The sequence below is a fragment of the Schistocerca piceifrons genome, chromosome X (genome assembly GCF_021461385.2).
Source record: "Schistocerca piceifrons isolate TAMUIC-IGC-003096 chromosome X, iqSchPice1.1, whole genome shotgun sequence".
Lineage (NCBI taxonomy): Eukaryota > Metazoa > Arthropoda > Insecta > Orthoptera > Acrididae > Schistocerca > Schistocerca piceifrons.
The window spans coordinates 225296611-225308978 of NC_060149.1; the positions used below are offsets into that span (position 1 = coordinate 225296611).

At 40.0% G+C, this 12368-nt stretch overlaps 1 protein-coding gene across 1 annotated transcript in view; it reads right to left on the reverse strand.

Annotated features, from left to right (window-relative positions):
• LOC124722263 (glutaryl-CoA dehydrogenase, mitochondrial-like) overlaps positions 1-9779 on the reverse strand; it is a 53763-nt gene extending 43984 nt beyond the window's left edge. Inside the window, exons 1-2 of the mRNA XM_047247451.1 lie at positions 9658-9779; positions 2731-2950 (exon numbers count right to left, since the gene is read on the reverse strand). Of these exons, the coding sequence (XP_047103407.1) occupies positions 2731-2950; positions 9658-9779 (342 nt within the window). The remainder of the gene's footprint in view (positions 1-2730; positions 2951-9657) is intronic.
• Between the last annotated feature and the right edge of the window lie 2589 nt (positions 9780-12368).

Consider the following 12368-nt stretch of genomic DNA (forward strand, 5'->3'; position numbering starts at 1 on the left):
AAATATAAAACTGACAAGAATATTTAGAACATATAGAGTGAATATCGAACACACACAGAGACTGGCAATAGCAAGAAAAACTTTCCTGAAAAGCAAGATGATGTTAACAACAAATACAAATTTAAGTGTTAGGGAGCCTTTTATGAATGTATTCATTTGGAGTGTGGTGTCATGTAGAAGTGAAATGAAGAAAATAAATGGTAAAGAGAATATAAGCTTATTTGGTGCTACAGAAAAATCCTGAAGATTAAATGTATAGATTGGATAAGTAACAAGGAGGTACTGAATGGAATTAGACATCAAAGAGCTTAACATCAAAACTTGCCTAACAGAAGAAAGAGATTGATTAGACACATCCTGAGGCATCAAAGAATAGTTTAATTTGGCCTAGAGGAACGTGTCAGGGGTAAAAATTGCAGGAGGAAATCAATGTTAAATACAGTAGGTAGGTTTAAATTGATGTAGGGTGCAGTAGTTATGCAGGTAGTAAAAATTTTATACAGGAAAACAAGTCAGTCTTCAGACTGATGAATTCAACAATTACAATAAGCACTCTGTATTACTCGGCAAGGTGAATCAGTTACCTGGCTGTAATGGGAACTACTTGGCGATGTGACTTGTTACAGTAACGTTCCAGTCCATCTCAGAGTGTGAGCACAAAAAGGGACTGCAGAAAATACCTTTGTGGAAAGCCATGACTACTTGCTATTAACATCGTTAATATTACAGGCAATGAAAACGAGGAAAGTGTGATAGTGCTGACACAGAAGGTGATAAAAGATGCATTCAGTTAGGGAATGGTGTGCAAATTACAGAAGGAGGGATATGATGCCAAGTGGAGTAGGACATCAAGTATGTGCCCCAAAACAGAATTAGAGAAATGCATACAATAAATATTTCATTGGTGATCTAAATAAATTGCTGCAATATTATGGCCATGGAAGGAAATACAATCTTTGCAGAAATTTCACAGCTGTTGTTTCACTGAATTAGCCTTCCCTACTAGAAAAGAAGCTCTAAGAAAAACTGTTCCATCTATGGGATTTGATTTTAGAAGTTGCTAGAATGAATGAGTCATGAACATACTGGCAAAAAAGCCTATGATATCAGACTTTTAAAAAAAATTTATAAAATGAAGCATTAGCATAAAGTGACCAATGGTTTACTTAGATGAGCCATGGATCCATACATACTACACTGTGAAAAATATTGCAAAGTGGCAATGTGTGAACAGTGTCATCGGACAACAGTGCCAGAGAGCGTTTCATTGTTGTGACTGCAGAGTTTTATTTTTTGTTCACATTTCCTCTGTGACTACAACAGGAAAACTTCAGACTATCATGTAGAAATGGCAAAAAAACTACAAATCTGTAGAGACAAAGAAAACCAAACTTTCACATTAATTATGGAGCAACAAACACTTTCTCTTTATTCAATTGGTAAACTCTTGCAAAAAATGTCCCTTCTTACTGCTGTCATGCCATCTAGACCTAAATCCTACAGAACTATTATGAAATCTTGCAAAGATAATCATGATACATCACACATCTTACTCTCTAACCTGAAAAACTTAACAGCTCATGCTTCTGCTGCTAATAAATAAATGTTGTTTGTCATCTAGCTTGGTGCATACCTTTTGATGTAACACTACTTTGGTGATTTATGCATCAATTTTTCTGGTTATAGTTGGCATTACAAGGCTAAGTGGGTTTCCTTCCAAACCTTTCCACCTACGAAAAATTTGAGATGGTCACTGGGAATCAAACACAGGACCTTGGCATTACTAGCCACAAATGCTAACCACTAGACCACAATGTCACTTTGCTTATGGGGCTGTGACATTATCTTTTACTGCTGTGTCCTTAGAAGACTTGAAATTAAACGTATCATGCCAAAAAAGTGTGTGATGATGAGTGGAGGAGACACACTTTGATGGCCAAGGAACTGAAAATATAAATAAAATCACTCAGCACAGATTCAAACAAAAAGTCAGCATTGTCATCCTTCAGTGAAACAGCAGCAAAGAATCAACAGATACACACGTAGAAAATAGCGATGTCACAGGGGAAGATAGTTTTCCAGATATTGCCCTTCTTACTGCTGCCCACTGTGAGCAGCCAAGGTGAGATATACTATGTGTCCCAATTCTGGTCTTATTCTAAATGGGTACTTCATTTAGATGTGAGTATAGACATTTAGCGTGTGACACCACTCCTCTTGTAACAGTACTGGAAGGTACACCATTACTACCTCCCCTCCTTGCTTATAGGGCATGAACACAGGGGCACCAGCACCCTGGCCAGATAATTGGATTGCTTTGCTGGGTAAAACTTCAGCTAAGGGAATTAAAATACACTCATCTATGGAATCTAAAGGAAGTTCTAGACATTACAGGCATAATAAAGAAGAAAATTGTAGAAAATAAAGTAACTTTTGAATCTGTTGCCTAAAGATGCTTCTACTAGAATAAAGAAATTTTTCTTGCTGTTCTGAGTTAATGCATACACAAAACATGACACTTTGCCGTCACTTGTTCCTACCAGCACACAATTCTCATTTAACAAAGAATTAAATACTGCTCTTGGTTGGTGTCGCAACGTAGTTGTCAGTCTCACACATTGCAATTCTTGACTGAATTACTCTGCCCATATTCAGTATGTTCTGGTATAAGATTAGGGATCATGGTAGTGAGTTATGGTGACACATGACAAAAACAAAATTCAAGCTTACTTTGAAACTGGTCACACCAGGAAGAACGTTTTCCTCTGGAACTTCAACTTCATCTAAGAAAATCATTCCTGTAGCAGATGCCCGAAGTGAGAATTTGCCTTCTATTTTGGGTGTTGCCAATCCTTTAGCTCCATTCCTTTCCACAATGAATCCTCGTAGCTTGCCGTCTTCACGTTTTGCCCAAATAATTAAAATATCTGCAACTGGGGCATTGCTTATCCTGAACAGACAATAAGTTACATAAACATAGATGCAGTATTACAAGTACACTTTTCAAATCAAAAGAAATCAACACAATGGAAACTCATCATAGATAGTATTAAGGAATAAGCATATGACAATATGATGTGTCTGAAATACCCAAATATAGCTACAGGTATGTACTATTATGCATGCCCACTCGGTTAGCTGTGCGGTCTAACGCACTGCTTTCCAGGTAGGAGGCATGCCGGTCCCCGGCACAAATCCATGCAATGGATTAGTGTCGAGGTCCGGTGTGCCAGCAAGTCTGTGGATGGTTTTTAAGACGGTTTTCCATCTGCCTTGGCAAATGTGGGCTGGTTCCACTTATTCTGCCTCAGTTACACTATGTCAGCGATTGCTTCACAAACACTTTCTCCACGTACGCATACACCATCATTATTCTACCATGCAAACATTGGGGTTACACACGTCTGGTGTGATATGTTCCTGGGGGAGGGGAGGTGTCCACTGGGGGCTGAACCGCACAATAACCCTTGGTTCGGTGTGGGGCGGCGGTGGGGTGAGTGGACTGCTGTAACCTGTTGTGGGATTGTGTACCACTGTGGGCTATGGCAGGGACGAAGCCTCTCCATCATTTCTAGGTCCTCAGTTCCATACAATACAATATTATTATGCATGATTATTAACATAGAAAAGCACCAGTGTAGGATTTTTATAACATAAGAAATGATATTATTATTATTATTATTATTATTAACCTTTATTTGTCTATGATACCTTTACAGCCTTGAACATTGTAATTACTGCACACTTACAATGATGATATCACGTCGTACATATAAGAAATACATAAGCTAAAATAGAAGCACATTAGATGCCATTATATAAACATTCAATGCCACTAATACACTGCAACATTCAAAAGTAATACTACTGATAATGGAGTTCAGAAATGTCTGAGTGGATATAAAAGTCTTTTAATTAACAGCTGTTTCAACTTGCTCTTAAAGAAATTTCCACAGAGCTGCTTTACATTATTTGGCAACCTATTATAAAATGCAAGTGGACTTTCATTTGTAGCACTTTTCTTACTCAGTATCATAATAACAACACCTTATGAGACCTTAGTTTCTCCCAGTGTATAGAATGTCGTCACCCAGCTGCATTCCCCTAAGTTATTTGAATACACCTTGTTCATGTATTGCATTAATAAAATCTCTATTCATTATGCTTATTGCATCATTCTCTTTTACAAATATAATTGTCATAAGCATATACCTTTATTGTATAGTCAATGAATTATACTTAATATAGTCCCAACATGACTAGTGTTTGCTTACAGTAGTAATAACCATAACTAGTATCTTCTGAAGCCTGAGTATTTTATCCATGTAGACTGTGGGTGCTCTACCCCAAATTTCAGTCTCGTGTTGTAAATGAGAAGGGATTAATCCATAGAGCATTTGTTTAATAATAGGAGGATTTATATATTTTTTCAGGTGTTTTAGTAACCAAATATTTCAGCTAGTCTCTTTACAGATGTAGCTGACAGACTCTTTTCATGTAAGACACTCATCAATAACAATGTCTAAAAATTTATGTTTATTGGATGTTTCAACTGTAGACAGTGATTCAGTATTTATATACACTTGAGACTGGTTGCAATTGAGGACCAACTTTATCACAACAGTCTTTGCCTTATTCAGTATAAGTTTATTCATGATCAGATGTTCCATGATTAGTTCAAAGTTGTCTTTATTGTTTTGGAATGCTATCTGCTCCTTGCGGCTGAGGATAATAAATGCTGTATCAGCAGCATAGTTCACTAGCTTTGAGTTTTATGATCTAAGAATACTTCCCTAGGAACTCCAAAGTTGAGAGTCTTGTATACTGATTTTACTGTGGGGCATTCTTACTTCCATTCTTATAATATAGTTTAGCATACTGTCTCCCATCTCAGAGGTAACTTATGAATTTTAGTGATACTGCTATTATACCGCTAATTTGGATAAAAGTACTGTATGATTTATAGAACCAAATGCCTTATGCAAATCTAGAATTAATACTTGCAACACTTAATACAGTGAAAAACCATACTTCAACATAATTGTTTCTCTTGTATCTGCACAGGCACGACAATGTTGCAAAACATAGCCATCAGCACAAATGTCACTAATCTAGCCAACTGTGGGCACTCAACCCGGGTGCCTGGAAGCTGGACCGCAGAAGAGGATAAACGCAATGTGCAAGTTGATCTATGGGGGAACAGGGAGTCCAAACACCATGTAGAGACACAAGGAGAAAAGCACAAAATGCAACCAGCATGAATTACCAAACAAATAACATGTGGAAACAAGAGCATGTTGCAATGTGGAAGTCAGGTCAGTGTTAGTCGATCACTCCATAGGAACTCACTGGCCCAACCTATCGTCCCTGGCAAGTAAACACCTGAGTCAGCAGTTCTGCCCATTTGACACTCCACACATGACGTCCATGATAGCTTCTGCACTACTCTACCACAGAACCCACTGCAGTTCATCTGTGTCCATACATTTGTCTCCTGGTGGGGATACCAAAATTTCAATTGAGCAACACATTATTGGCTAGTTCTACAGCCCTGAAAGTTCTCCTTGGTACCCAAGCCACAAAACATAATATCTTTATTTAGGCCAATGCAATGTTCTTCTACATGCACATTGATACAGGTATTTCAACGATTGGTGGTCCATTAAAGGTTCCCTTACCTGAAATGAAGTTCAGTACATTTCTGTCATCTGTTCTATGCAAATAATTGAGGTTCAAAAAATTTTGAACTCAGGTCTACATTATTCATGTAATGTCCTGACAAACTGACAATTATTCTGGTATATGTTTCAAGTTTCCTGTTGTTGTTGTTGTTGTTGTTGTTGTTGTCTTCAGTCCTGAGACTGGTTTGATGCAGCTCTCCATGCTACTCTATCCTGTGCAAGCCTCTTCATCTCCCAGTACTTACTGCAACCTACAAACCTACATCCTTCTGAATTTGCTTAGTGTATTCATCTCTTGGTCTCCCTCTACGATTTTTACACGCCACGCTGCCCTCCAATGCTAAATTTGTGATCCCTTGATGCCTCAGAACATGTCCTACCAACCGATCCCTTCTTCTAGTCAAGTTGTGACACAAACTCCTCTTCTCCCCAATTCTATTCAATACCTCCTCATTAGTTATGTGGTCTACCCATCTAATCTTCAGAATTCTTCTGTAGCACCACATTTCGAAAGCTTCTATTCTCATCTTGTCCAAACTATTTACCGTCCATGTTTCACTTCCATACATGGCTACACTCCATACAAATACTTTCATAAACGACTTCCTGACACTTAAATCTATACTCGATGTTAAGAAATTTCTCTTCTTCAGAAACGCTTTCCTTGCCATTGCCATTCTACATTTTATATCCTCTCTACTTCGACCATCATCAGTTATTTTGCTCCCCAAATAGCAAAACTCCTTTACTACTTTAAGTGTCTCATTTTCTAATCTAATTCCCTCAGCATCACCCGACTTAATTCGACTACATTCCATTATCCTCATTTAGCTTTTGTTGATGTTCATCTTATATCCCCCTTTCAAGACACTGTCCATTCCGTTCAGCTACTCTTCCAAGCCCTTTGCTGTCTCTGACAGAATTACAATGTCATCGGCGAACCTCAACGTGGGCTACAACCCCATCTCACTCCTTTCCCAACCACTGCTTCCCTTTCATGCCCCTCGACTCTTATAACTGCCATCTACTTTCTGTACAAATTGTAAATAGCCTTTCGCTCCCTGTATTTTACCCCTGCCACCTTTAGAATTTGAAAGAGAGTATTCCAGTCAACATTGTCAAAAGCTTTCTCTAAGTCTACAAATGCTAGAAATGTAGGTTTGCCTTTCCTTAATCTATTTTCTAAGATAAGTAGTGGGGTCAGTATTGCCTCACGTGCTCCAACATTTCTGCGGAATCCAAACTGATCTTTGCCGAGGTCAGCGTCTACCAGTTTTTCCATTCGTCTGTAAAGAATTCGCGTTAGTATTTTGCAGTTGTGACTTATTAAACTGATAGTTTGGTAATTTTCACATCTGTCAACACCTGCTTTCTTTGGGATTGGAATTATTATATTCTTCTTTAAGTCTGAGGGTATTTCGCCTGTCTCATACATCTTGCTCACCAGATGGTAGAGTTTTGTCAGGACTGGCTCTCCCAAGGCCGTCAGTAGTTCCAATGGAATGTTGTCTACTCCCGGGGCCTTGTTTTGACTCAGGTCTTTCAGTGTTCTGTCAAACTCTTCACACAGTATCGTATCTCCCATTTCATCTTCATCTACATCCTCTTCCATTTCCATAATATTGTCCTCAAGTACATCGCCCTTGTATAGACCCTCTATATTCTCCTTCCACCTTTCTGCTTTCCCTTCTTTGCTTAGAACTGGGTTTCCATCTGAGCTCTTGATATTCATACAAGTGGCTCTCTTTTCTCCAAAGGTCTCTTTAATTTTCCTGTAGACAGTATCTATCTTACCCCTAGTGAGATAAGCCTCTACATCCTTACATTTGTCCTCTAGCCATCCCTGCTTAGCCATTTTGCACTTCCTGTTGATCTCATTTTTGAGACGTTTGTATTCCTTTTTGCCTGCTTCATTTACTGCATTTTTATATTTTCTCCTTTCATCAATTAAATTCAATATTTCTTCTGTTACCTAAGGATTTCTACTAGCACTCGTCTTTTTACCTACTTGATCCTCTGCTGCCTTCACTACTTCATTCCTCAAAGCTACCCATTCTTCTTCTACTGTATTTCTTTCCCCCATTCCTGTCAATTGTTCCATTATGCTCTCCCTGAAACTCTGTACAACCTCTGGTTTAGTCAGTTTATCCAGGTCCCATCTCCTTAAATTCCCACCTTTTTGCAGTTTCATCAGTTTTAATCTACAGTTCATAACCAGTAGATTGTGGTCACAGTCGACATCTGCCCCTGGAAATGTCTTACAATTTAAAACCCGGTTCCTAAATCTCTGTCTTACCATTATATAATCTATCTGATACCTTCTAGTATCTCCAGGATTCTTCCATGTATACAGCCTTCTTTTATGATTCTTGAACCAAGTGTTAGCTATGATTAAGTTATGCTCTGTGCAAAATTCTACCAGATGGCTTCCTCTTTCATTTCTCTCCCCCAATCTGTATTCACCCACTATGTTTCCTTCTCTCCCTTTTCCTACTCTCGAATTCCAGTCACCCATGAGTATTAAATTTTCGTCTCCCTTCATTACCTGAATAATTTCTTTTATCTCATCATACATTTCATCAATTTCTTCATCATCTGCAGAGCTAGTTGGCATATAAACTTGTACAATTGTTGTAGGCATGGGCTTCGTGTCTATCTTGGCCACAATAATGCGTTCACTATGTTGTTTGTAGTAGCTTACCCGAACTCCTATTTTTTTATTCATTATTAAATCTACTCCTGCATTACCCCTATTTGATTTAGTATTTATAACCCTGTATTCACCTGACCAAAAGTCTTGTTCCTCCTGCCACCGAACTTCACTAATTCCCACTATATCTAACTTCAACCTATCCATTTCCCTTTTTAAATTTTCTAACCTACCTGCCCGATTAAGGGATCTGACATTCCATGCTCCGATCCGTAGAACGCCAGTTTTCTTTCTCCTGATAACGACATCCTCTTGAGTAGTCCCCGCCCAGAGATCCGAATGGGGGACTGTTTTACCTCCGGAATATTTTACCCAAGAGGACGCCATCATCATTTAACCATACAGTAAAGCTGCATGCCCTCGGGAAAAATTACGGCTGTAGTTTCCCCTTGCTTTCAGCCGTTCGCAGTACCAGCACAGCAAGGCCGTTTTGGTTGGTGGTGCAAGGCCAGATCAGTCAATCATCCAGACTGTTGCCCCTGCAACTACTGAAAAGGCTGCTGCCCCTCTTCAGGAACCACACATTTGTCTGGCCTCTCAACAGATACCCCTCCGTTGTGGTTGAACCTATGGTACGGCCATCTGTATCGCTGAGGCACGCAAGCCTCCCCACCAATGGCAAGGTCCATGGTTCCTGTTAATAAGCCATAATTCTTTCATAAGGTACAATGTATTCCCTTCCACAGAGAAGACACAAGCAATAAGAACTGAAATAGACCAGCAATAACTTCAGCATGGACAACACCAACACCATCAACTACTTCAGTAACAACTAAACAAACAGGAGAGCCAATAAAAAAGTTTGGAATAATGCAGTCACCAACAGTCTTAGGAGATACAAGCTTTAGTGTCCCTACTACCATGTCCATTGTCATTTGTGCCATTCCAAGAAACACAGGGGCTTGAGACTCTTACAGGCAATACCAAAAGCAACATTTTGAGGTGTTCCAGGTGCATTGTGTGAATGTATGTAATTCACTTTTGTAGTGGTTCTGCCACACATCTGTCACTGGCAGAAAACTTGAGAGGCTATCGTTTCTTATACCAGGTAAACTCTTATATTATTATGTTAATTGCTAAATAATATTTTAACATTTTATTTTAGACAGCGAAAATAACCACTAAATTTTTGTACTATTCTGAACCACACAATGATAAAATTACTGTCATAACAAAGCAGCAAGAATGGGGACCAATGAGAATATGTTGGGGGCAACAGAAAGGGAGAAAAGGCGTGGGAGTGTGTCCTCTGTGACAGAAACAAACAGAAGGCTGTCAGAGGTGGGAGCTTTCCACTGTTTATGGTCAAGATACAGGACAGCAGTAGCAGCCAGCAGGGGGTCTTCAGCATGGACTGGTGAAGAAGGACATTGCACCTGATCCCACATAACGCTGCCATTGTAGGTGATGCAGCCACTGCCATTATGGACACTCCATCCAGAATTAGGAGCTCATTCAATTGTTAAGTCCTAGTCTCCAAGATTACAGGGGTAATAGTCTCAAAAGGCCAAAATGGCTGTCATTTGCTATGCTACACAAAGGAAGCATCAACTACCATTTTGTAAAATGATCCCTGTTGCTTCAAAGACTTGCTGTAAGGACATTTTATTAACTGAACTTAATGCTGTAGCAGTGGTTCAGAAATTCATTTATGTAAGCTACCATGTTTGCTGAGAATACGTAAGTCACAAGATATTTGAACCTGTGAGTTATCATCTCCCAAGTCACCGTAAATTAGTGACTCAACCCCTTTTGCAAAATTTCTTCTAAAAAATATAGTACGGAAAGATATCACAGCAGCTATGGAGTTTAGTGGCATCATCTTGCCAAAAGTGCTATGAAGACATCACAACTAACTGAACTTTCCAACTACATAGAACTGTAACCACAATAATTAAAAAAAAATAGAGTTTACTGTTTCATTTACCTTTCACTTGATTAACTCTGTCACTATTAACTTTTTACTGGACTGTATACTGAACTCTTATTTTTTCTCAATACTATCTCAGAAGCAAAACTGGTAAGAAACTTGTATTTTTCATCTTATTCATGTATATGTTTGGACTCAACTTTTTCCATGAAGTTGAGTGTCACCTGTCAGCACTGTTGGCCACAGAACTCAGGTTACTGTGGAGCAGAGATATGAATGTATCAAGTTTTCCTTTGCAGGAAAACAATTTCATAACTACTATGACCAAATGTGAGAAGAGCAAGGGAGGTTGTAGAGAGTGAAAGTGATGGAGGTTGAGGCCAGCCTGTTGCCAGGGGCAGAGAGGTTTTTGTATGGGCATTTATGAACCCAGTGTAGTGGGAACACAGTATAGCACATATCTATGTAGAACTAGCATTTCTATTGTTAATAACTTTTCTCATACAGCTCAGGATAATAAAAAAATAACTACTAATTTTCTGTCTAAAATAAAACATACAATCTTATTTTGTAGTAAATATTATCTTAATTATCTCTTTGTCTGCTGTGTAAAAGACTCAAACTGTTGTGACAGTGCCACGACATTTAACAGTGCCGCCACGACAGTACGCGCAAACGGCGATAGAGGCACTCCGCAACTCGGCTGAGCGCGGGAGCGCCACCTAGCTATGAACGGCGCCGGCCGCATGTCACGGCACGGCAGTCGAATAAGAGATACTGAGTTGTTATCATGTAACCAGCTATTGCTTCTAAGTGAGTGTGTTTGAATATCCACGTAATTATTGGGGATTAAAGGTTATAACACTTTTTGGCGACGAGGTCGGATATTTTCACTGCGTTGTGGATTTGTGTGTTCGTGACGGGGCAGACATGGAACAGCTTATGCAAGCACTCATTGAACAACAAACACAGTTGACGGCTGCTATTCAGGCGTTGTCGACATCGCTTACTCATCGTCTGGCTTCCTCTTCTCTGCCTCCATTCTCTCCTTACGACGAGGCCGCTGAAGACTGGGATGATTATGAGAAGCGTTTGTGGCAACACTTCTTGGCTTTCGGCGTTGTCGACGCTCCTATGTGTAAGTCGTTATTTCTATCTTGGATTTCCCCACGGATCTATCAGCTGCTATCTCAGTTAGCCCCTCTGTGGGAACCTGCCTCTCTGTCCTTCCAAGAAATGTGTGACTTATTGTCTAACTATTACCGAAAAAACACCCACGTCGTTGCCACCCGTGTGGCGTTCTACCAGTGTCGTAAACAGCCCCATCAATCTTACCGGGCTTGGGCGGTGGAACTACACGGCCTGAGTAGGAAATGTCAGTTTGTCACGGACACTCATCATGAGTCTTATGCTGATTCAATGGTTAGGGATGCTATTCTACGGCTTGCTCCTGATAAAGAAGTTCGGCAACGTGCCCTACAACTGCCAAACCCGTCGTTGTCGGAAGTTCTAAGCATCGCTCAATCCTCTGAAGTGTCTCACACTGCTGGCGGGCAAATAGATGTGTGGTGTGATGTAGGCGCTGTACAGTCAACTTTCGACCCGGACAATTTGCCTGTTTCACAGGAGAACGAAGATGTGGCGGCAGTTCACTCGCATAAGCAACGTCGCGTTGGGCCACAACGCTCGCAGCGACAACAGCAACCACGGAAGCAGGTTCGTTCCGCACTTCCTTCTTGTCCACATTGTTTCGTACAGCATGACAGGGCCGTGTGTCCAAAACGTTGGGCCACGTGTAATTCATGTAGGAAAAAAGGCCACATTGCTTCTGTGTGTCAGTCCCCTAAAGTTCCTGTTGACGAGGATGAGGCATCGGACATGGATGTTAACTGTGTGCTTTCTCAAACAAATAAGTTGTTTGTTACTGTTCGTGTTCTGGATAAAGACATTCGCATACAAGTGGGCACTGGCTCTGCAGTAACTCTCATTAATTCTCGCACGTATTTGGAGTTGGGCTCCCCTCCCTTGTCTCCAGTTATGCGAAATCTGAGAACTTATAATAAACAGAAAATTCCTATCATTTGCCAGTTTGATGCTTCCACTGCCT